Below are 26,975 nucleotides of genomic sequence, written 5' to 3' on the forward strand. Positions count from 1 at the left end.
CGAAGTTTCCTCAAAGGCTTTCACCCTCTCGCATCCTTCAGGTGGTTCTCGTTTGAAGTCATAGCTGTTGTTCGGTTTTGGGGAGGAGGCATACTTTGGTAGTGGAGAACTAGTCCCACTTTCTGCAACAGGATGCAACACATAAATCAGAGTCACGGCAACAAGAGGTTTCATGATAAAAACAGAAACACCAAAAATATGAATGGGAGGAGGAGCACAAATAGGCCACTCAGTCCGACTGACCCTAAATAGCAATTCCATATCCCTTCTCTCACACTCTCTCTGCCCCACCATATTCCTCAATACCTCTTGGACCCACAAAACACCTTCTTAAATACATGAAGCTACTTGATCTCACTGTCTTCTGTGAGACAGAATTCCACAGGTTCACTATTCTCCAAATGAAAACTCAGCTTCATCCTGAATCTCCTACCCTGCATCTTGAGACCATGACCCCAAATTCTAGATCAGTGGTCTCCAAACTCCGGGCCGCAAAGCATGCAGGGGTGTAGCGGTAGCTAGAGCGCACCCAGCACATCTTTAAGAAAAAAGCCAAGTAAACAAGCTAATTAATTAGGTGCCTCTTGGCACGTAAATGTCGGCCCAGATCAGAGGCGACTGTCGATTTCACTTGCTCTATGCGATGTTCACTCCTCTTTCCAGGGCGCTGGAGCCTTTAGCTGTTCCATTGTTTGGTCAATTTAAATGCCAGCCTGGACAGACTGAAAAGACAGGGCTGTCAGGATCCAGGTGACATGTTGAATCTACACAAACTTCTAATAAAGTATAGGCGCTGCCGTGCTTTCTTTGTAATGACAGTTACGTGCTGGTCCCAGGACAGATCCTCTGACACTTTTCAGAGAGAGAAACGTTGATCCTTAATGCCAAAGAATTTAAAGTTATTGACCCTCTCCACCTCAGTTCCTCTAATGAAGACTGGCTCCTGGGCGGCACCTAATTAATTAGCTTGCTTATTTCAGCTTTTTTCTTAAAGATGTGCTGGGTGCACTCCGGCTACCGCTGCACCCCTGCATGCTTCGCGGCCTGGAGGTTAGGGACCACTAGATCATCCAGGCAAGGACAACATTCTCCGTGTATACAAACGGTCCAGTCCTATTGGAATTCTATACATTTCAATGAAATGCCCTCTTTCTTTTAAACTCCTGTCAATAAAGGCCTAGTCTACCCACTGTCCCGTTTCTGCATCATTGAAGCAATCTGTTTGGTGGGCTTTTGCTGCACTCCCTAAGTGGCAAGGAGACCAAAACTGTACACAATTCTCCAGGCGTGGGCTTATTAGGAGCTTTATAAGGGCATCTTTTCTTGTGCACTATAAATATCTAGTAATGAAGACCAACAAACCACTTATTTTAACTGTTGGCTCCATATGGATATTTGCTTTCAGTGATAAGTGTGCAAGGACATCCTGATCACTTTTAACACTAATATATCCAAATTTCTCATCATTTGGCCATCTATGATGCAATTACAAGCTGCTCAACAATCCCTGGCTATTTCAGATAATATACAAGGGATGAGACAATAAAAACACTTTGCATCAACTTGAGTTAACTGTTTTACAGCTCTTCTACTCAAGAGCTTGTCTGGTTTAATTTATATTGATGTCTGTAGCTTTGGCGTTTTTTAAAACCTGTCCAAGTTTACCATTTCACAGCAAACTGCGTCAACCAAAGAACATTCCAAGAACAGAAGGGGGCAGGAGAGGAAGGTGTGCAGTCCTGAAATTAAACTGAAGGAGGTTTATTTTATTATCCAAAGGGGGCAAAGAAAAGTCACAATGGAATAAAGAAGTCGTGAGAGGGAAAAAAAGGTTTATAATTTAATGTAATAAATTTGGATCAAATCTGGGCAGGCAACAAATGGTTACTAAACTTTCAATTTCTTTTAGTCACTTCCAAGACAGTTACTGGCCAGAGCAATGGTCGAACAGTTAAAATATTTTAAGGAATGTGTGACTGCCTCTGCTTTAACAGAATTATTGACTACTCCACAAATGTGCCAGCAAACAAAGGCACTGAAAACATCTAAAGTTGGTGTATATAACATTTTCTAATACTGAAAGGTAATAGAACATGGGAGAAATTTGAAGCTAGTGATAGTGTATATGCAAACCTTGCATGAAAACATTTCAAAGGAGTATAAAAAAAAACACAAGAATCAAGCTACAGCTGTACTTTTAACGAATAAAAAAAATGAACTGACTCTTGACTACAAATTCCAGACCAAAATGGGGGAGTGTTTAAGGACAGAAAGCAGTGAATCTTTTTATTTTTGTTTCATTTAAATTTAATCCTTTGAAGGTTGTGAATTGAAAGAAGGAATTTTAGAGAAGTGCAAAACAAAATCTTTAGATATTGCAGGGAAAATGTTTTACTGTCAAGGCATTTCTTTTCTTCCTAGTAATCAGCATTGTTAGACAGTCTTTTTTAGACCTATAGATAGAAACTGCATGAGTTACCATCTAGAGTGACAAAAAGGAACAGCAGTCAAATTATCAGCAAAAATAAGGTGCATTAAAATAAAAACTGGTTTGTTGTAGACCTTTTGTACAAGATAAGAGGAATAGATAGAGTGGATAGGCAGCGCCTCTTCCCCGGAGCACCACTGCTCAATACAAGAGGACATGGCTTTAAGGTAAGGGGTGGGAAGTTCAAGAGGAAGGTTTTTTTACTCAGAGAGTGGTTGGTGCATGGAATGCACTGCCTGAGTCAGTGGTGGAGGCAGATACACTAGTGAAGTTTAAGAGACTACTAGACAGGTATATGGAGGAATTTAAGGTGGGGGCTTATATGGGAGGCAGGGTTTGAGGGTCAGCACAACATTGTGGGCCGAAGGGCTTGTACTGTGCTGTACTATTCTATGTTCTCTTTGGCTAACACACAACTTTAAACCATTGAGTGGGAAATTTCCCACGTGAAAGGTGGAAAACAATAAAAACGGTACAAAATAAAATCTTCCCCAACAGTACTGGCCTGATTACAACTTTACACATATGACGGCAACTGAGAAAATTTTAACTTTGTCAGATAGGATAATGCTTCAATCCCAATAATTCTCATTAACCAGCACCCAATACCTTTCTCTTTGCTGTCTGTAAGAAGTTCATCAGTATAGCATGGGCTCTCTCCATTACCCTCACTGGCTATAGCGAGGAAAGTTGGCGAGACAGACTGGGATCTGCTGCTGCTGGTACTGCTCCGATCCATTCCTGATGGGGTTTGAGTATCAATACTACGAGTACTGCTGCTTCGCTGCTGTATGGGAAATGGAGCACGATGACCATCTGGAGTATCCTGCAGCTAGCACACAGAAATCAGGTATCAGAGTTATTCAATTCCTCCAATAATCACAGTTCCGAGGCTTCTCACACTGACTTGAGGTTTGAACATCCTATTTTTTAAAAACAGTAACTACTTCAAGGGAGTTTGACTGACTGAAGTCCTAAGATTGTGAAAAGTACAATGTAAATGCAAGTCTTTTTAAGGAAGTGCTGTTCAAGCAGATTTGGATGGTCTGGTAATGATGTCAGGAAATAAATTAATTGACTAATTGTAATAATGCTGAGTGAACAGTTTGAGGATTTTTTAAAGTGCAAAATGTTATAACCAAATATTGCACATAAACTTCTCTTTGAGGATATAAAGAGTTGTTAAAAGGGCAAGAAATTGAAAGAAAAACGGTCTCAGATTCAATTTTGGACAGCTTTTTCCATTGATTGAGGCACTCAGATTAGTAATGAATAAGTCATGAAGAAATCTGGGGATGATTAGAGTGGGAACAGGGGAAAACATGATTGAAGTGGTGGAGTTTTGTAAACTTTGATATCAAGATGATCCATTTAACCTCTCTGCAGGAGTTAATCATCGTTCTACTAGATACGCCAAGAAAAAAGAATTACATTTACATCAAACGTATAAAAATTCCATGAAGTATAATCAGAAAAAGTAGAACAATGAACTGCAGTATTAGGAAGTTGGTCAAAATGGTAGGTTTTTACTGGGAGAAAAAAAGATGCAGGGAGCTAACATTGCTCAGCAGACTTGTGTAATGTAAATGCACAACGGTTCCTGCTTTTCACAAACTAGGGGCCTTGCTGAATGAATATAGGGAGAAGTGTTCCCAGTGAGAACAGGGGCTTACAATGAAATAACTACTGATACTCTCCAAGCCCATGTGGAAAACAAACAACAAGCAACCTGCAGGAGGAACTCGATGGGTCAAGGAGTATCTGCTGGGGGAGGGGTGAGAGTTGCTGGGGAGAAGGAACCATCAACATTAGTCGCTCCATTTTCCAGCATCTGTGGTCTCATGCGTGCATGAAGAAATACATCCATTTTTACACGGGTAGGAGAGAATGTGTATTATATGAAGGAAATGCACCCTTTTCCAGAAAACTAGACTGAATGAAGAATATAAGGAACTACTAAGCAGAAGCCTAGCATTTTTCAATTTAGGACAAAGCGGAGAGAAATTGGATGCAGATTCAATGCTAGGGTACTTCTACAGACTACCTGCAATCTCAAAGTATATAAATTGTGCCTTGGGAACATTTCAGCCATTGATCTCTTGGTTTCAAAGACCAAGGAAAGTTACCAATTAATTTAGAAAAACCTGTTAGTTAAGCAACTTGCTGTGAAGTTTTATTTTCAGCTCAGGGCACTGAAAATGCAAATTTGCTCTGTCAACAACTTAAATGCACCAAGTACGGGATGACAATCAGTATTAAAAATACCATTCTGCTTCTTATCAACATTCCCCTCCTTTTCAGAAGCTCAATTTCCATTGACAAATACATTGTCATCTCATGGAGGCAAGAACACTGAAATAAAAACCAACTGTACTTTTTTTCCATAGATGCAGTCTGGCCTGCCGAGTTCCTCCATCATTTTGTGTGTGTTGCCACCAAATAACATGTTACCTTTCTCACAAGATCTCATTCTCAGATACACTCAGTCACCTGCCACAGAAATGTACACTCTGGTCCTAAGACTATGACCCAAGGAATTCAAAAGTTTCAGATGGTTTTAAAGGAGATTGAAATTTAAAGGAGCTAGAATATTACAAATGTAAACTGAGAAACTAAAGGCATTTCTCCCCTCCCTTCAACCTCTGCTGAATCAAACCAGAAACGTCAATATCATTTATACCGATGCATTAAAACCCAACTGGTTTTGCAGATCATAATGAAAATCAATTTTCAGTGGAGCTAGTAAAGAGTATAGCACAGAAAATGGGTATGAAGGGAGAAAGCCATCAGGTAAGAGCTACTGTAACATTGGAAAAAGCATGTCAAGAAATTAAAGGTGCCTGTAATTGATATACAATGATTCATGACCTAATACTTTAATATATAAAAGATGGGACAAGTCAAATTAGTGGAAAGTGGAGGACAAAGTCATAGGATGAAAATGAGATTGTATTTTGAGACCGGGAAAGGGCTACTTTGGATCTCTCCTAATGCAACAAAGCGAGGGTTAAATGATAATTTTGTTGTAAAGGGGAAGTAGGATATTAAAAAAACATTAAGATACAAAACCCAATCGGAAAAGTGCTTTGTCCCTGGCTAATAGGTGAAATTAAAGATAATATCAAATCAAAAGGTTATAAAATTGCCAGTAAAAAGCAGGCTTGGCAATTTGAGTTCAACGGAGGACTAAGAAATTGATAAAGAAAGGGAAGACTGCAAAGACTGGAAGACCGTAAACTGGTGAGAAACTGCAAAGAGCTGCTATAGGTTTGTAAAAAGTTTTAGTGAGAGCTAATGCGGGCAGTCAGAGACAATTGAATTTATATGAACCAATAAGAAATTGGGGCCAATGAACTATCTTGTGACTGCCTTCATGGAAGGCAAAAATAAAACTGCCAGAAATACAAACTAATAGTGAAAATCAGAAACTAAAAAGTATTGTAAATCAGTTTACAAGAAGTATGGGAGATTTATCCCAAAGGCCAATATTATACGTACCAGAGTTTTGAAAGTGGTGACTATATAAACAGATGCAATGATGATCATCTTTTAAAATTCTATGGACTCTGGAACTGTCCTCATATTTGGAGGTAGCAAATGTAATCTCACTATTTAAGGAGGGAGAGAGAAAACAGGGAACTAACCGTTAATGTAAGATTAGTAGCAGGGAAAATATTGAAATCTATAAAGGACATAATTGCCAAATATCTAGAAGAGAACAATAGGCTTGAACAAACAACATAGATTTACGAAAGGGTAATTAATGTTTGATAATCTATGGAGTTTGAAGATGTGATAGGTAGAGCAGACAGGGATAACAAGCAGAAATAGTATATTTATATTTTTAATAAGGTCTTTGATAAGATTCCAATACAGAATGGAAGTCAACACCAATACCCTTGAATGGAAAATCCTACAAAAAGTAGGATACAGCTCAGTCCATCACAGCTGAAGCCCTCCCCACCAATTACACAGAGCGCTGCTGCAGGAAAGCAATATCCATCAAGAACCCCTCCACCCAGGTCATGCTCTCTTCATGCTTCAAGAAGGTACAAAAGCCTCAGGACACACACTACAAGATTCAGGAACAGTTATTACCCCCGCAATCATCAAGCTCTTGAATCGATGGGGATAACTTCACTCATCCCACCCAAAACCTGTGCACTCTTTCAAAGACTCTTCATTGCATGTTCTCGATATATATTGCTTATTTATTTAATATTATTATTTCTTTACTTTTTCTTCTGTATTTCCAGTTTCTTTTGCACGTTGGTTATGTTTCTTGGAGTTACTGAGTATGCCCACAAGAAAATGAATCTCAGGGTTATACAGTGACTTGTAAAAGTATTCAGCCCCAACCCTTTGTCCACATAAGTGCGTATTACAACTTAACTGAGAAATTTTTATTTGTGAATCACATGCTCCTTTTCTCTCCCCACAGTAGAGCCCCCTAAACAGGGAAAATTGTAAAGCATGAAAAACTAAAATTTCAAAAGTGAAATGTCAGCAGTTCAAAAGAATTCATCCCCCTTTGCTCAGTTGATTCATCTCTTGCAGGTATTGCAGCCAGTACAGGTGTCCCCCGCTTTTCGAATGTTCACTTTACGAAACCTGTTACGAAAGACCTAAATTAGTTACTTGTTTTTGCTAACAGAAGGTGTTTTCACTGTTACGAAGAAAAGCAGCAAGCAAAAAAAAAGGCAGCGCGCGCTCTGAGCAGCCGCTCTCCCCCAGAGTCAGAACTGCATTCTCGCCGGCACTGCTTAAACACGTGCCTGTGAGCATCCGTTTGCAAGATGAGCTCTCAGGTATCGGAAAAGCCTAAAAGAGCTCGTAAGGCTGTTACACTTAGTGTAAAACTAGACATAATTAAGCGTTTCAATCGTGGTGAACGAAGTAAGGACAAAGTGAGTTTGGCTTGTGGAAGTTGATAAAGATGATGTTGAAAAGGTTTTGGCATCCCATGACCAAGAACTGATAGATGAAGAGCTGATGCAATTGGAAGAGGAAAGGATAACAATTGAAACCGAATGAGTAATGATAAAGTACGACTTTAATTTTGAAAGGGTACGTCGGTTTAGGGCATATTTGCAAGATGGTTTGAGTGCTTACAAAGAGCTGTATGATAGAAAAATGCGCGAGGCTCAGCAGTCAAGCAAGCCTTCCACATCAGCCAGAGCAGACGATGAACCTCGACCTTCAACATCGAGGCAGGCAGAGATGGGAGAAGATGACCTGCCTGCCCTGATCGACGATGAGATGACACCCCAGTGTCCCACCACCCCAGCCCCCAGGCCCCGGACAGATACCGATTCGTGGAGAATGCAGCGGTAGCCGGGAGGCACACAGCACATCTTTAAGAAAAAAGCCAAAATAAGCATGCTAATTAATTAGGTGCAGCCCAGCACATAATTGTCGGCCCAGATCAGAGGCGATTGCAGATTGCGTCGCCTCTGATCTGGGCCGACATTTACGTGCCAGGCGATGTATTTTTACGTGTTATGTGGTATGATTTGGCAGCTTCATAGCTTAAAGGTTACTGGAGAGCACTTGTGCTGTGTTTTTGCCGAGGGCGCTTGCGTGAAATTTTCGCTATGGAGAACAGTTCACGCAATGATTGTGGAAAAGTACTTCTACCTTATATAGACTGTGTATTTATCATATCATTCCTGCTTTTACTATATGTTACTGTTATTTTAGGTTTTATGTGTTATTTGGCATGATTTGGTAGGTTATTTTTGGGTCTGCGAATGCTCACAAATTTTCCCATATAAATAAATGGTAATTGCTTCTTTGCTTTACGACATCCCGGCTTATGAACCGTTTCATTGGAACGCTCTACCTTCGGATGGCGGGGGAAACCTGTAGTCCTTTTGGATAAATCTCTATAAGCTCTGCACAACGCAATGGAGCAAGAATTTCCCATTCCTCCTTGCAAAATTGTTCAAGCTGTGCCAGGTTAGTTGGGGAGCAGTGGCCGACAGCAATCTTGGAAGTCTTGTCAGGGATTTGGGTTAAGGTCAGGACTCTGACTGGAACAACAATTTTCTTCATTTGAAGCAACTCCTTGGTTGCTTTGGGGGTATATTCTGGGTCATTGTCCTGCTGAAAGATGAACTTCCTCTCCAGTATAAGCTTTCTGGCAGAGGCTAGCAGGTTTTTATCCAGGATCTTTGTGTATTTAGCAGCATTCATCTTTCCATCATTCCTGACCAGATTTTCAGTCCCTGCTGCTGTAAAGCATCCTCATAGCATTATGTTACCTCCACAATACTTCACAGTAGGGATGGTATTACATGGCAGGTGTGTAGTATTAGATTTACGCCACACATACTACACATACCAGTTTCACTTCAGTCTCATCTGACCACAAACCCTTCTTCCACAACATTACAGTATCTTCAAAGTGATACTTTACAAAGTCTTGACGGGCAAGGATATGCTTTGTTTTTTAGCCAGGGCTATTTCCCTGCCACTGTTCCATAGTAGCCTCTCTTACAAGTGCCCTTCATCTCCGGCGACTTAAGTTTACAGGGGTCGGCCTGTCCTAGGCAACATGGCGGTGGTTTCATATTTTTCCATTTTTTCCATGATGGACTGCACTGAGCTCCGAGATATGTTCAGTGCCTATGAGATACTCTTGCACCAGATTTGTGCTTCTCTATTATCATTTCCCTGACTTGTCTTGAATGCTCTTCTGTCTTTATTTTGCTTTGGTCTGTTGAAGATTTATCATACTGTTGGACCTTACAGAGAGAGGAAGTATTTATTCTAATAAATTCATTGAAAACAGGTGATCCTCCAATTTTCTAAATCAACACATTAGCTGAGTAGGTAATAGGGTAAATTAGGTAACAATATATTGATCCTAAGGAAAATTAGTGCAGTAATTCCAAAGGGGATGAATACCTTTTCAGCTTCACAATTTTGGTTTTTAACTTTTAGTAAATTGTTGATAGGTTTTGGAATTTTTCTTTTGATTTGATATGATGTACAATGTTCTGTAGGTCAGCTCAAAAAATCTAAACTCAATGTATTTTAAATTTAGAAAATGAGACAATAAAGTGTGAAAATAGTTATGGAGCTGAATACTTTTTCAAGGCACTGTATATGGTGACATAAATGTACTTTGGTAATAAATAAATTTTTCGATCTTTGAAGAATAGAGAATAATGAATTGAGGGTAAGCATGAACTAAAAATTGATTAATGGACAGAAAGCAGAAAGTAGCAAGCTCACTTCAGGTTAACACACACAAAATGCTGGAGGTACTCAGCAGGTTAGGCAGCATCTACGGAGAGGAATAAACAGTTGACGTTTTGGGACTAGACCTTCACTGGCATCCTTTTGAGGTTGGCAGCTTGTGGTGAGTGGGCCACTGGGGTGATCAACACTCGAGTTATAACTATTCACATACAACATCAATTTGATTGGAGAATAAATATGTTAGTGATATAGAATTACGTGGAAGAAAGTAGGGAAAAAGATACAGAGATTTCAAGGGGATACAGACAAGCTAAGTGAATGGACAACAACAATGGAGATAGAACATGATATTGAAAATGTGGGACTAGTGACAAAACAGAAAAGCTAATTATTTTAATAAAAATGACGATAAATTGGGAAATGTTAATGGACACGGGAACCTTGATCACTTTCTACGGAAGTCACTGAAAGCCAACACCTAAGTGCAGGAAGCAAGTAGGGAGACATTAGAGTATAGCAGATTTTATTACAACAGGATCTGCTTTCAGCAGTCTACAAGATGTCTTACTGCAAACATAGGCCTTGGTGAGACCACACGTAGAGTATTTTGCTCCTAACCTAAAAAAAACATTATGCTTGTCGTGGGATATTAGTAGAATAAATGGACATGGAAATGGTGCAGGAAAATAGGACTGATGTAAAAGATCAGTAATGGCTGACTCAAACAGCCTCAAAAAGGACCGGATGTCCTGCTCCAGATTCATATGTTCACTAACTTAAGTGATGACTTCAGTACTAATAAGCTTTATATTTTAATTGTTTTATAACCAGCTCTCCTGTAGAGGAACTGGTGGAATCCCACATTGTGCACAACAGGAAGAAACTGTCATTTTTCACTCAAGTCACCCAAGATGACCAGCGTGGATAATGTGACAAAATAAAATTCCTTCAGGATCTTTTGAACCAATTGTAGATACACTGATCATGAAGGCAAGACTTCACTCATTAGCCTATGTAGAGAAAATTTCTAACAAATCTATTATTTTCGGGCACTGACAAATATGAAGTGATCCCATGGTGGATGGCAAAAGAAAGAAGATTTCTTCATTACATTCTTAAACAGTGCAAAATGTACGGCCACAAATGGCTAGTCAGAATCAACTGCTGTGTAAGTACAAAGGAAGGCTAATCTAATGCCCCTGGTAATGCAAATTCCAACTTATTTTCCTGCCTAATGATCAACATAATGTAACAGGTTTCACTGTATACTGTGTATGTGCCTTCCAGCAAAAATGAATACAACTATGTGACGAAGACAACAAATTTAAATTGAAACGGTGGTCAAAACCTCAACAAAGTACACTGATATCATTCATTTGAAATTTCTGATTAAAAGTGTAATAACAGTCAGAAGCAGTCAGACTTGAATCTGCTCTGCCACTCAGCAAGATCATGGCAGATCCAACTTTGGCCTCAACACCATTTCCCTCCTTTTCCCCATACCCTTTAACCCCCTTGTAAACTGCCTATATCTTGCTTAGCATACAGGATCCGGTCTCAAAAAAAAAAGTGCAAATGGAATCAGCACTATAGGGTACAGTATGGCATGATATAGTCGGGTAATTTACTGACAGTGTTGCTGAGCTGGAAACACCATAAACTCCCGCCCCCTGCTGTACAGTCATGGTAATTAACCATGTGTCACATTTTAAGGTAATTGGAGGAAAGCAAGGGGAGATGTCAGAGGCATGTTCTTTGCACAGAGAGAAGAAAATGCACGGAATGCCCTGCCAGGGGTGATGGTAGAAGCAGATACATTAGTGGCATTTAAGAAACCCTTAGAAAGGCACATAGATGGCAGAAAAATATGGAGATTTATGTTGGAGGGGAGGGTTAGATTAACTTTAAAGTTCGTTAAAAGTTCTGCACAACATCTGTAATGTCTCTGGTCTTTGCTGACCAACGGATAGAGACTGGACACACGAACAAAGCATGAAAAGGTTAAACTGCATACACATTCATGCTGCACCATGATAAAATGCACAATACTTCAACAAAACAAAAAACACCAATCCTACATGTGCAATCCATTCCACTGATTGTCCCATGGGTCATTTTTGGCATGGTTCTTTCAAAATGACAAGAAATATTGAGAAAGTGATTAAAACATTTTATACAGAATACAGAAGCTGGGACTGTTCACTTTTGAACAGAAGAGTTTGTAAGGAGATCTGACAGGAAATTATTTAAAATCATTAAGGATATAGACAGAGCAGTCAGAAAAAATTATTCCAAATGGCAGACAGATCATGAATGTGAGAACAGCGAATGAAGGTGAATGGCAAATTATAGGTGAATTTTTAAAAACACATACAGGTGGCTAAGAACTGGAACGTGGTAAGGATAAATGGGTAGTTGATGGGTGCCACAGATATGGTGGGTTGAATGGTCTGTTTCCATACTGTATGGCTCTATGGGAGCAGCACTAGGTGGACAGCTCTCACATACCACTCGTACACATTGCTCAACACGTTGTTTCCTGACAGAGCACAGATTCAGAAGGATGCAATCTATAATCTATATGCTTTCATGCACCATTCAGATTTAGTTCAAATTCAAATATATGGCATTCTTACATCTGCAAGAGAATTATTTCAAGTCTTTTTTTAATTTCATGTAAAGGGTGCTTCGGAATGGGAGCAGGAAAGGAAATAATTTTCCTTTCGGGCTATCAAACTGATGGCATCAGGTTGTGCAACAATCCATTTAAGCTTTAAATTGTTTATCTTTAAGATCAAATACATTCCAAATGTCCAACTTTTTTTTTAGGGGTGGGGGGAAAGAAAGCTAATTAAAACAAATCTTTTTGGTTGTAGGAGTGGTGAGCAAGGAAATGAAAGTGGATTGGAGGTGTATTCATTCAAACAAAACTGTCTCGCCTTGCAATACTTGAAAGATGCCCCCTAATCCATCTGCTGAAATGGGTGCCAGCACTAAAGCTGGTTTTAGTGCTGCTTCGCTGTGCAGCTGTTTGGCTCGGCTGTGCTATTCAACCTAGTAAAGAGAACTTTCATTTAGAATGGAACAGGTGCGCAGGAACAAAAGAAATCAATCTTTATTTGGCTGCTGTTAGCTATCACTTTGCTTTAAAAAAAAGCAAAGCAAAAATCAAAAAATACTCTGCATAATAATAGTGCAACTACTTTGACTTGCAAATGAAACCATAGGAAGCAAACACAGTCTAAATTAAAGCTTAGCAGTCTGCTGAATTTCCAAGTTGACAACTAAATCTGGCCTCCTCATAAACCCTAAATGCTTCCACCCTTGAAAATTATCTTGGAACTCAGCTCTTAAAGAAAAGCTACTTTATTCCAAACCAATCATTTAAGTCCTGATGAAAGGTCACAGCCTGAAGCATCAACTGTTTATTCCTTTCCATAGATGCTGCCTAACATGCTGAGTTCCTCCAGCATTTTGTGTTTCACTCTGGATTTTCTGCATCTGCAGTATCTCGTGTTTATTATTTAACGTTTACTTTCTGACAATTTTGCCCAGTATCCAATTTGGTGAGAAGTTTGCTTTTCCTTTTAATCTCTAATGAGACTGGTATATTTATAACAATGGAAACCCTATACTTAAGTCTACATACATGAACCAATAACATTTGTATGTAATGCTCTGAATTACTAGCTCAAATTCCTCCTAGTTCCGCAGATACATTAAAAGGTTCAACATGGTTTCCAAGCACAGCACAGATTTAGAAGGATACCATCTGTAATTCATTTTTCTTGCTTTCAGTGCTCAAATCATAAAAATTATATATTGTACCAATGACTGAAACCTCCTCTTGTACTACGTTGAATTCTAGAGAAAAATGACCCAGTGGTGTAAAGCAAGCTTCTTCCAAGTGCCTAACAAAGATATTTCATAAAAAAGTTGAAATATAGCGAAGTACTACTGTCTATCCTTCTGATTTTGTTTAACGATGTATAGCTTTTTACAATGAAACTAAGATTTCTTGCATCTCAGCAAGTTAAACAGGTGAGCCATGCACTTTGTATTTCATTGAGCAAGCCACACAACTTTACTTGGTTTGCATTATTAAAACAGATTGCCTCATAAAAAGCATTCTCTTTAAGTCTTGAATTTACTTAACAGCCATAACTACAAATAAGTTATCCCCAGAATAAAAAGACCATAATATTAAAAGGTGGCAGCCAGATGCAGAATGAATCCTCCCTGCCTCTTGCAATCCAATGCTGTCAATTGTGGATCCCCTTTTTAAGAAAATAGCCTTATTGCTTCTAGCTTCATTCTATGTACATATCCTTTTGCTCATTCAATCTGATTTTAGCAATACCAAACACTTCCAGGCCTACACCTGCTCATTGAATAAGGCATTATCTAATGTAAAACAGTCGAGTTAGTTACTGATGCCTGGTAACAGAATCTATAAATTTGCTGACAACGCAACAATAGTTGGCAGAATTTCAGATGGCGATGAAGAGGTGTACAGGAGTCAGATAGACCAGCTGGTTGAGTAGAGTCACAGCAACAACCTTGTACTCAACATCAGTCAGACAAAGAAACTGATTGTGGACTTCAGGAAAGGGAAGTCAAGGAAAGTCATACCAGCCTTCAGCGAGGGATCAGAAGTGGAAAAGGTGAGCAGTTTCAAGTTTCTAGGTATCAGCATCTCTGCAGATCTATCCTGGGCCCAACATATTGATGCAATTACAAAGAAGGCACAACAGTGGCTATATCTCATTAGGAGTTAAAGGAGGATTGTTATGTCACCAAAGGCATTTGCAAATTTCTACAGTTGTACCATAGAGAACATTCTAACTGGTTACATCACCATCCAGTACGGAGGGGCTACTGCACAGGATCAGAAAAGACTGCAGAAAGTTGTAAACTCTGCCATTCCATTATGAGCACTAGCGTCACCAGCACTGAGAATATCTTCAAAAGGCAGTATTCATCATTAAAGACCCCTGTCATCTAGGACATGCCTCTTCTCATTATTAACATCAAGGAACTGTACAGGTGCCTGAAGACACACACTTAATGTTTCACGAACAGCTTCTTCCCTTCTGCCATTAGATTTCCAAATGAACAATAAACCATGAACACTACTTCAGTATTTTTTCTTCCCTTTTGTACTACTTATTTAATTTCCTTTTTTGTATGTATTTCTTATTGCAATTTATAGTTTTTATTATGTATTGCAATATACTGTTGTCACAAAATAAAATAATTCATGACAGATGACAGTGATATTAAACCTGATATTGATTCTAATTCTAATTTTTCCTTCAACAGCTGGTGTGATACACAACATCCTTTCCCAGTTAGCTGGGCAGCGGGAAGTTGGGTGGTAGAAAGCCAAAATTATGTAGGAATCTAGCAGCTGATTGCAATTCAGTAACTAATGATGGAAAGATATTTTTTTGAAGGGAGAAATTATTTCAACTATGGCAGTCTATATAGTCCAATATTACTCCAATACTTACTAACTAGGGTCAAACAAAGCTAGAGTGGCATTCAATGGCCATGGGATCTTAGTTTAGTTCACTATTAAGTAACAGGAGTGGGCAGAAATTGTAAATAATAAGCATATGCCTAAAAAAAAAGAGTAAGGCCACTGAAGTGTAGGCACTCAACGCACTGAGTACGTCCAAGCATTTTTCTGGTTTACTGTCAAGTTCCAAGCACCTATAATGTATGGCATTGATATTTAAAGTTAATTGATGAACAGTAACTCTGCAGCAAACTTTAATATTTCACCAGTGCCAATGAATAGGCAAGTATTATAAGCAGTATTCTGTCTGAAATAATGAGCAATATTTTTCTGTTTTGCATCTATAATTAAAGTGGTTAAAACTAATGTCACTATTCTGAAGTGCAGCAAATGTGGAAATAGAGAAGGAAGGATTTTGTAGGATTTTCCTTTCAAGGGCTTTGGTGTTTCCATTGGTATTCCCTACCCACCACTGAATACATCTACAAGGAGTGCTGTCACAGGAAAGCAGTATCCATCAGCAAGGATCCCCAACACCCAGGCCATGTTCTCTTCTTGCTGCTGCCAACAGGAAGAAGGTACAGGAACCTCAGGACCCACACTACCAAGTTCAGGAACAGCTATTATCGCTCAACCATCAGGTTCTTGAACCAGAGGGATAATTTCACTTAACTTCAGTCACCCCATCACTGAACTGTTTCCACAACACTTTCAAGGACTCTTCATCTCATCTTTTCAATATTTACTGCTTATATTTTTTTGTGTTTGCACAGTTTGTTGTCTTTTGCACATTGGTTGTTTGTCTGTCATGTTGGGTGCAGTGTTTCAATGATTCGATTATTTTCTTTGGATTTACTGGGTGTGCCTGCAAGAAAACAAATCCCAGGGTTGAATATAATGACATGTATGTACTTTGATAATAATCTTACTTTGAGCTTTGGAAGTTGTTAATTTAGAAATTTAAAATATATTGTCCATGGTGATTGAGTTCATTATTAGAGTTCAGAGAAGACACATTGAATTAAGCACAATAGTTTAGTCAATTCTAAGCTCCTTGGTCCAGAGTTACATCTTTCAAAGCCACTACACACACACACACACATCAAAAACTGATATAATAAACTGAACGACAACACGACATTACTTGATTCTATGATCTAATTTCGGGGCTGCTTTTAGTACCTTAGAATTGTATGAAAACCAGACAAACCAAGTTAAACTTCAGTTCCCTATCTTTCAGTGTTATTCTGCCTGGCCAAAGCTCAGGAAAAGAGTAGTGCTTGAACAAATCTGAATATTTTACCGACAAAGCAAAATTATTATTTACTTAATAATGATGTACTATGCATTTACTCATTCTGAATAAGAACACTATGCCAGCAGAGGGCACTCTGGACAAAAATACTGTACTTACAACCATCATCTGCTCCTCTTTGTCCCCACTTTCCTTGATGATAATCCTTTCAATCTCTTGGTTAAGACCCTCAACACTGTTGCGGAAACGAGGAACACTCGACTTTGAAATAGGAATTGTTACTGGAATCAAAATAGTCTTTGGAATGGGTGCCTACAAAATAAAAAAAATGTAATGATACATCAACAATGAGGAAACTTCACTTTGCAAATTAATAAGTTAAGATAAAATTAGTAAAAATAAAACACAAAATGCAGCATCTTGTTTATAATGACCAACTGGTAAATGTTTGGCTAATAAGTTAACCACATCCAAACATTGATACTATAACTTGTACCTTAAAATGTGTTTACATATATTTTCTTGACCCCTACAGTTCATTCATCCACACACCATACTTTGTCTAGCTTTATATACACTCCACTTGTGGTACAAAGAACCTAATCTTGTATCATTCCCACCTCCTACTTGGTGGGAGGTCCTTTGGCTATGTTTGGTGTTACTTTTCAATCCTCCTGTATTGTTGCATGCTTTTAACTTCTCATCAATCTTTTCTACTACTATTCTGTATTAACCCTCTGACAAGTATCCCAAGGACCACCAATTACGTTATCAACAGATATGGGTCAGCTTGAACACCTGCCACTGATATTGACTCACACCTATCAAACATCTGTCAACCCTTCACTACTCATAGCTATAAACCAAGAGATTCTGTAGATGCTGGAAATAAAGAGTAACATACCCAAAATGCCAGAGAAACTCAGCAGGTTTTATGCAAGTTTGTTGGGGTCATCTACTGTATCTAGTGCGGCAACCTCTACATCAGTGAAACCCGACATAGATTGGGGGACTGCACTGCAGTGATGTTGTGGGGATGGAACTGGACTCTCTGACGGTGGTGTCTGAAAAGAGGATGCTGCCCAAGTTACATGCCATCATGGACAATGTCTCCAATCCACTACATAATGTACTGGTTGGGCACAGGAGTACATTCAGCCAGAGACTCATTCCACCAAGATGCAACACAGAGCGTCATAGGAAGTCATTCCTGCCTGTGGCCATCAAACTTTACAACTTCTCCCTTGGAGAGTCAGACACCCTGAGCCAACAGGCTGGTCCTGGACTTATTTCCTGGCATAACTTACATATTACTATGTAATTTTTTATGGTTTTATTACTACTTAATTATGGTGCAACTGTAATGAAAACCAATTTCCCCCGGGATCAATAAAGTATGACTATGACTACGTCAATGAGCTTCACTCCGTTTACAATAGGAAGGATTTACCAACCATTTTAATTCCACTCCATATTCCCATTCCGATATGTCAGTCCATGGCTTTCTCTACAGCAATAATGAGACTACTCTCAGGTTGGAAGTGCAACACCTCATATTCTGTTTGAGTAGGCTCCAACCTACCATATAACCATATAACAATTACTGCACGGAAACAGGCCATCTCGGCCCTTCTAGTCCATGCCAAACGCTTGACCTGATGAGATGATTTTGTTTAAAGATGTATAGCTTTTTACAATGAAACTAAGATTTCTTGCATCTCAGCAAGTTAAAAAGATAAGCCATGTACTTTGTATTTCATCGAGCAAGCCACACAACTTTACTTGATATGCATTAGTAATTTCTCACACCTCCCCCTCCTCTTTTTCCATTCCCCATTCTGGTTCCGCTCTTACCCCTTCTATTCTCCTCACCTGCCTATCACCTCCTTCAGGTTCCCCTCCTCCTTGCCTTTCTCTCTCCTCCCCTGTCAGATTCCTTCTTCTTCAGTCCTTTACCTTTTCCACTCATCACTTCCCAATTTCTCACTTCATTCCTCTGCTCCACCTACCCACCTCCCCTCTCACTGGTTTCAGCTATCACCTGCCAACTTGTATTCCTTCCCCTCCCCTCACCACCTTTTTCTAGTTTCTTGTCCCTTTCTTTCCAGTGCTGATGAAGGGTCTTGGCCTGAAATGTTGACTTTTTATTCCCCTTCATAGATAACCCCTGACCTGTTGAGTTCCTCCAGCATTTTGTGTGTTACTACGCAAACCTATCTTTGTTTAAAAATTTAGATTACAGGGGTACAAGTTGGTACAGCCCAGGCACTCTGACTACCCTATCCAGGACAACCAGCAAATTCATGCAGAGCAGAACAAGCAAATGAACCTTGGTCCTAGTCACAAGCATTGCGACATTCTGATCCATTCTCATCAAATTTATCCACCTCTCCAGCCAGTCTAAGTTAGAGCCAGACCATATGCAGTTTCTGCAGTTTGTTTAACTTTCAGTGGTTTCTGACTTCACGTCGATTATAATAACGATCATTTAATCCCATTTTTATGCTGGTGTGAGAATTAATTGATGTAATGTCACACAGTAGCAGGTATCTTTTCTCCTGCTGAGATGGTACTTGATTGAATTAGTGTTTATCATGAGCTGTAACTCCATACCGGGATGCTTGACATTTTGCTGCTCATAGGCATTATTTGAGCAATTACAAATAGAGAAAACCTCTTGCTGCAAAGCAGGGCTGAGCAAGAAGGTCATCACTGCTGGAAGAGCTGAAAATAGTTAAGCCTTTGATGCTGTCCCAAGAACTCCTGTAGTAGAACATAGAAAACCTACAGCACAATACAGGCCCTTCAGCCCACAATGCTGTGCCGAACATGTACGAACTTTAGAAATTACCTTGGGTTACCCATTGCCCTCTATTTTTCTAAGCTCCAGGTACCTATCCAGGACTCTCTTAAAAGACCCTATTGTATCTACCTCCACCACCGTCACTGGCAGCCATTCCACGCACTCACCACTCTCTGCGTAAAAAATAACCCCTGACATCTCCTCTGTACCTACTTCCAAGCACCTTAAAAATATGCCCTCTCGTGATAACCTCTCGGGACAGCACTGAAGATTTGATATTTTTCAACTCCTCCATCAGTAATGACCTTTTTTGCCCCCAATGAAGGGTCTCGGCCACAAAAAAAAGTTGTTAACTCATCTCCTTAGATACTACCTGACCTACTGAGTTCCTCCAGCATTTTGTGTGTTACTCTGTAGTGATGTTCCTTTGTTCCCTAGATGGCTCCAACCGCAGTAATCTGTAACACTGCCATCACCAACCCCTTACATCAAGCATCATTTTACATGGCTTCCTTAATACCTCAATGTCACAAAAACAAAGGAGCTGGTTGTGGACTACAGGAGAAATGGAGACAGACTAACTCCTATTGATATCAAAGGATGGGGGGGGGGGTTGAGAGGGTAAACAGCTTTAAAATCCTTGGCATAAACATCGCTGAGGATTTCACGTGGTCTATACATACTGGTTGTGTTGTGAAAAAAGCACAACAGTGCCTCGTTCACCTCAGATGGTTGAAGAAGTTTAGTATGGGCCCCCAAATCCTAAGAACTTTCTACAGGGGCACAATTGAGAGCAACTTGACTGGCTGCATCACTGCTTGGTATCGGAACTGTACTTCCCTCAATTGCAGGACCCAACAGAGAATGGTGCGGACAGCCCAACTCCCACTATTCAGGATATTTACAAAAAAGGGTAAAAGGGCCCGAAGGATCACTGGGCTTCCGAGTCACCTCAACCACAAATTGTTTTAGTTGCTACCATCCGGGAAATGGTACCGCAGCATAAAAGCCAGGACCAACAGGCTCCATCAGGCCATCAGACTAATTAATTCATACTGACACAACTGTATTTCTATGTTATATTGACTGTCCTGTTGTACATACTATTTATTATAAATTAGCATAAATTGCACATTGAGACAGAGATCTAACGTAAAGATTTTTACTCCTCACATATATGAAGGATGTAAGTAATAAAATCAATTCAATACTAAGGTAACGTCGGCTGGGGTGATATACTGCGTCTGGTGCTCCCAATGCGGCCTTCTATATATTGGTGAGACCCGGCGCAGACTGGGAGATCGTTTCGCTGAACACCTACGCTCTGTCCGCCAGAGAAAGCAGGATCTCCCAGTGGCCACACATTTTAATTCCAGTCCCATTCTGATATGTCAATAATAGACCATAGACAATAGGTGCAGGAGTAGGCCATTTGGCCCTTCAAGCCAGCATCGCCATTCACTGTGATCATGGCTGATCATCCACCATCAGTATTCAGTTCCTGACATCCCCTTTTTTGTCTATCCATGGCCTCCTCTACTGTAAAGATGAAACCACACTCAGGGTGGAGGAACAACACCTTATATTCCGTCTGGGTAGCCTCCAACCTGATGGCATGAACATTAACTTCTCTAACTTCCGCTAATGTCCCACCTCCCCCTCGTACCCCATCCGTTATTTATTTATATACACACATTCTTTTTCTCCCTCTGTCACTCTCACTATACCCCTTGCCCATCCTCTGGGCTTCCCCCTCCCCCTTTTCTTTCTCCCTAGGCCTCCTGTCCCATGATCCTCTCATATCCCTTTTGCCAATCAACTGTCCAGCTCTTGGCTCCATCCCTCCCCCTCCTGTCTTCTCCTATCATTTCGGATCTCCCTCTCCCCCTCCCACTTTCAAATCTCTTACTAGCTCTTCTTTCACAGTTAGTCCTGACGAAGGGTCTCAGCCCGAAACGTCGACTGTACCTCTTGCTAGAGACGCTGCCTGGCCTGCTGCATTCACCAGCAACTTTTATGTGTGTTGCTTGAAATTCCAGCACCTGCAGATTTCCTCGTGTTTGTGTCAATACTAAGGTCTCTCCCGCCTTAACGTAGGGATTCAGTTCTTGTCTCATTTTGTTTTACAATATATCTTATGGTCAGACTTAATTTGGAAGTAATTAAATTAATATGGAATTGTGTAACTGTTCACTCCACCCTGCAATGGAGCCTCTAATCTGTTCTGCCAGTGAGGGGACAGAATGTTGATAAGTTCATTATTTATTAGTCTAAAATAAGTTGGGCACATCATTTTAACAGGGCATGATGAGGGATTGCTCCACATTTTCAGAAGAGGAAGAGGAGGTTTCCTAAATTGATTTCTCAAAGAGTAATCTTTTGTGAGTATTCAGTTAATCAAACAGTAGCCAGTCAGTAACGTTCTGTTGGCACAGTATATTGTGGTGCTGCCTCACAGTTCCAGTGATTTGCATTCAATCCGAACTGCCACTGCTGTGTGGAGCTTGCACATTCTTGGTGACTGCACAGGTTTCCTCGGAAGTCCCAGTCACCTCCCTTATCCCAACAATGCACTTGTAGGTGTGAGAAATTACTGGAAAAATATAGGTGGAGAAAAATATGGTATAAGAGAGAATTGGCTACAGTGAATGTAGAGGAATGAGTGTGATAGGATTAGTCTGAAAGCTATTATAGACTCAATGGGCCAAATGGCCTCATATGTTCCGCTTTTGTTAGCCTTTCCATTCAAAACCAGTGTGCTCTAAACTTTTTGTTTATTTCCTTGAATGCACAGTTACCTTCCAAATTTATGTATATATTCTTGTTTCCATACTTGAAGCATCATCAATGAGGCTATTAACATTAACAAATTCAGCACAGAGTGGATGGACCAAAGGACCTGTTTCTGTGCTGCAGTAATATTATACTCTAATATTATTAATGATACCTTTTGTGATTGCAACAAATGCTGAACATTTTTCCTGGCTGTTTCCAAAGCTTCAATATAATCTTAGTAAGGTTCATATTGGTTCTTGATTAATAAGGGCATCAAAGGTTACAGGGAGAAGGGAAGAGAATGGGGTTGAGAAAAATCATAAATCAACCAAGAGCAGACTCTGAGTTGAATGGCCTTATTCTGCTCCTATGCATGCCTTATGGTCTTACATGTTGAATATACTAATGTGCTCCAATGTTATGCCACCATTTTGCAACAGGAGAATTTGATTACACTTGTCTTAGTCCATTCTTAGCTATCTAGTCATGGCTTGTGATGGATTCCTCATTTGCTTCTCACAGATTTACATTAACAACATATTGAACCGATGAAGCATCTTAATGTGCTGATAACTATCGTCATTAAGCCATTTCAATTCACCCAGCACAGATGTTCCCTTTATGTGCCACCTCCTTCACCCAACTCTTCTACTGAAAACAAATTCATACTTCTCTCTTTCCCAGTCCTGACAAAGGGTCGGACCTGGAACACACACTTGTTCTTTCTACAAATGGCTCACAGGTTTTTCCAGCGCTGGGTGTTCAACTCAGATTGCCCTTAGCTGCACTTTTTTTTCCTGATTTTCCTAAGTACTATATGATTTGGACTTTCCTATATTTAGCTGGATGCAATCTTTATCCATTCAGCACCTGATGTCACGCCAACAAAATGACAGCTGAATAGGTTAAGGGAGGACAATGATGGTGCTGGATGGAACATGCACAAAATACTGGAGGAATTCAACAGGCCAGGCAGCATGAATGGAAAAAAAAGTAGTCGACGTTTCCGGCTGAGACCCCAACCCCAGTCCTGCGAAAGGGTCTCAGCCCAAAACGTCGACTGTAATCTTTTCCATAGGTGCTGCCTGGCCTGCTGAGTTCCTCCAACATTTTGTGTACATTGCTTAGATTTCCAGCATCTGTAGGTTTTTTCTTGTTTGTGAATGGTGCTGGGTGACATCAGAATATTGTGTTTTCTGATTGCTAAAGCTTTGATGAAATGGGACATAATGAACTACACACCAAAGCAGATTTCTCCTTTGATTTACTGGAAAGTCACTTGGCTACCTGCATTTATTCTTCGGCTTCAGGCAAAAACAAAATGCAGAAACCTTAAATAACAGGATAAAATGCTAGAAACAGCAGTGGAGCTAAAATGTCAATTCCATTTTTCTTTGAATGGATTGTGTGTAAGTGCTAAACATTTCTGTTTATATTTTTATAGTTATTCTTTCCTGGTGTGATGTTTCCAGCATCTCACGTTTTTGCACATTTTAACAAAAATGTGAGGCCCTCATGTGCTTCATCAAAGCAGTAGCACCAGAGTAACAGGATATAAATTTATACCTGTAATTGCAGGATTGAGTAGGGGAATCAACAATTCCATCTCACAGTAGTTAATCTATCTCCAGCAAAACTGTGCCTTGGTTTCTTGACCATGAAATGCCTTATGTAATGGGAAGCCGATAAACAGCAGACGTGAAATATTGCAATTGGCATCATACAATTCTAGACACAACAGAAATCCTAGAACAGAAATTTCAAAAAACCAAGCACTTAAATAAAAGAATGTTTTTGTCCTAAATTGTAATTACAGCATTTGATTATTTACAAGTTTTGCCTATAATTGATGCAAGAATCAAACCATCATGTGAATTGTAACTGGTTGCTTATATAAAAAAAATTAGATAATCTCAAACAACCAATCAGGACCTTAAAGAATGACCTGTTCAAAACATTCAGCCACATCAGAAATACATCACATTGTGATAGAAATGCTTCTACATTGTCCTTGAATGCTCTCTCTGAAAAATATCACATTTTGACAGCTAAAAACATTTGTATTTCTCAGATAAAAATTCATTTAACTCAATAACTCTAATATATTATAAAATATATGAATCAACAATGTAGATTAAACAATTTCTTCCCCAATCTTCAAAAAACAGAACAAAAATTTTGAAATATAAAATGCATTTCCCTAATGCTCAAAACATGAAATGCAAAGGATAATGTTATTAGCAGCATGCAAATATCTTAACCAGTTACATGTAATTTCCCCAGTAACACCTTCTCCTCCTCAATCCAAGATTCTTAACAAATATCTCCAATTTCTTGTCTAATAGCAATTCCCTCACCTCCTGCATTAACCTGCTTGCAGCCATTGCAAATGATAAATTTCACAGCCTTCTGGCGAGTCCTCTGACAATATGAACATCCGCACATTCCAGAGATGTAAATAGCCTGGCTGGCGCACCTCTCTCCTGCAGCATGGAGTCTTCTGGTCAATAAACCTCCATTTACATATCAATGATGATCCAAGTTTTTGTGGCTTTTATAGAAAATGTGCTCTGCATTTCAAATGACCCTTTTTATTAGCTGTTTTACTTCACTAGTTCTGCACAAAGTGCCATGTGCCTCATGGAGCCTGCCAGACTGCAGACAGCATGAACTTTCTCTTCTGACCAAGCAACCCAGCCCCCTCCATCAGTAGCTGTCACGGCAGAGGTGCTGTAAACCCTTTTTACCTACAGCCAAAACACGCACTGCGGGAATTAGGGCCACTGAGGACATAGAGAATATTAAGGAAGATCTTTTATTGGCTGGAGTCTGATGAGCATCCTCCTCCATCCAGGCTTCAATCAATCGCAGTTCACCAAACAGTTCTTGCAACAGCCAGATTTATTTTAACCCCTTGACTGCTGGAAAAGATGTCTTTTTTTTAATCCAACAGTCCTTTTGGACAATATGCACTAAAAGTCATCTTCAAAGATATTCAACCTCAACAGCACTATTAATGAATTTCAAGAACAGAAATATATGAACATTTTGTTATCCACATTTTCAAACAGTAAAATAAACTAATAACAAACAAGAGTAAATCTGCAGATGCTGGAAATCCAAATGACACACACAAAACGCTGGAGGTACTCAGCAGGCCAGGCAGCATCAATGGAAAGGAGTATTGTCAATGTTTCGGGTCGAAATCCTTCGGCAGGACTGAACTAATAACTTGGTTTCCCCTTTGGTGAAGATAGCAACCAAAGACCAGTTCTAAATGTACAAATGCAAAAATTCATTATAAATACTGCACCCAGAGATAATTGGTTGCAAGTAATTTTTCATTTTAATATTGTCCCTCACCCAAAAATCTGTGAGGGTTTAGCAGATTGTGGTAGCTTTTCACCTATTAATTATAAGTTCAGTGTTTTAGAGCACATCAGTGCTGCTTTATTAAACAGAAAATCGGTCTCTTGCTCCCATTCTTTGTCTAGTGCGATGCACCAGCATGTCAGATTTACAACGCCCAATACTGAAAGGTGGACAGGTTACAAGACTTGGCAATAACAGCCCAAGCAGATATCTGTGCATGTATTGGCAGCTGACTTCCATCTGCTAATAGTATTGATGCTTACTCAAAAATCCAAGATTTTGACACGCAACATGGAAAACAGAGAAAATTACAAGACGTCAGAATATGGAACTTGCACATTACAAGTTACAAGTTACAATCAGTAGTCATGACAATGTGACAGATTTCATCCCAATAGGAATGGTGAAATGTGAAATACATGGAAATACCCAACAAGTCAGACATCTGTGAAGGGAAAAACAAAGTTAATATTTTAAGTTGATGACCTTGCTTAAAATGCAGAATCACATACTGCTTCCTGGAAGTTATATTTAATTCTCTATTGAATTTTCCCTGACCAAAGATGTAAGAATGTGTAACCCTCAGATTTAGTTTGTTCAACAACTAATATCCTACAAACCTTACAATGCATCTTCAAACTGCTGGATCAACATTGTTTCACAACTAGGAATTCCCTCAAGCTACAAATTAGGAAGACGTGATAAATTCTACTCTCTTTACATTGACCTCAATTTCCAACTTAAACAACTACATTCAAAACCAGATGATGAAACCCTGCCATGCTCCTCTATTCAGTTTCAAAACTCGCATACTATCAATCAGTAAGACAACTCACCTCCATGTTTGCAACACTCCCCAGTCACACTTTTTCTTCTGTCCTCCTGACATTCCAATTTTCCATGAATTACCAATGATTTTTCTTTATGTCCTCCCTTCAATTTTACCGCATGGTCAGTATAGTATTAAGTTAAAAGATTGAGGATACAAATTCCATTCCCAGAGACAACACAAAATCCGAATTGACATTCTTGTGCTATCACTGACGAAGCACTCCAGAGTTAGTGGTTTTAACTTTCCAATGGTTACATCACACTCTGATTTTTGGTGCCACTACTGTGGCAGAATCTTCCCAACCCCATTTTGTATCTCCAACTCCTGAACAGTTGAACATATTACCAGATAGGCTCTACAAGTCTAATTGTTAAACTAAGGCCTTGAAAAAAATCGCTCTGTTTGAAATTGATGAAGAACAGAAGAGTTTAGGATGTCCTACATATTATTCGCCCCTCAGCTATCATAGAAACTGCTGATCTGATCACTTATTTACTAGATTTATGGCACCTGTATAGTCCAGGATTGACTACAGGTTTCCCCCGCCATCCGAAGGTAAAGCGTTCCTATGAAACGATTCGTAAGCCGAAATGTCGTAAAAAGAAGCAATTACCATTTATTTATATGGGAACATGTTGTGAGCTTTCGCAGACCCAAAAATAACCTACCAAATCATGCCAAATAACACATAAAACCTAAAATAACAGTAACATATAGTAAAAG

At 39.5% G+C, this 26,975-nt stretch overlaps 1 protein-coding gene across 2 annotated transcripts in view; it reads right to left on the bottom strand.

Moving 5' to 3' along the window:
- LOC140199337 (protein FAM117B-like) overlaps positions 1-26,975 on the bottom strand; it is a 226,413-nt gene that overhangs the window by 10,824 nt on the left and 188,614 nt on the right. For both annotated transcript variants that reach the window (XM_072261202.1, XM_072261201.1), the window contains 3 exons: positions 16,630-16,782; positions 3,098-3,320; positions 2-122 (listed from right to left, as the gene is read on the bottom strand). In XM_072261202.1, the coding sequence (XP_072117303.1) occupies positions 2-122; positions 3,098-3,320; positions 16,630-16,782 (497 nt within the window). The remainder of the gene's footprint in view (position 1; positions 123-3,097; positions 3,321-16,629; positions 16,783-26,975) is intronic.

Source organism: Mobula birostris, chromosome 6 (genome assembly GCF_030028105.1).
Source record: "Mobula birostris isolate sMobBir1 chromosome 6, sMobBir1.hap1, whole genome shotgun sequence".
NCBI classification, from domain to species: domain Eukaryota; kingdom Metazoa; phylum Chordata; class Chondrichthyes; order Myliobatiformes; family Myliobatidae; genus Mobula; species Mobula birostris.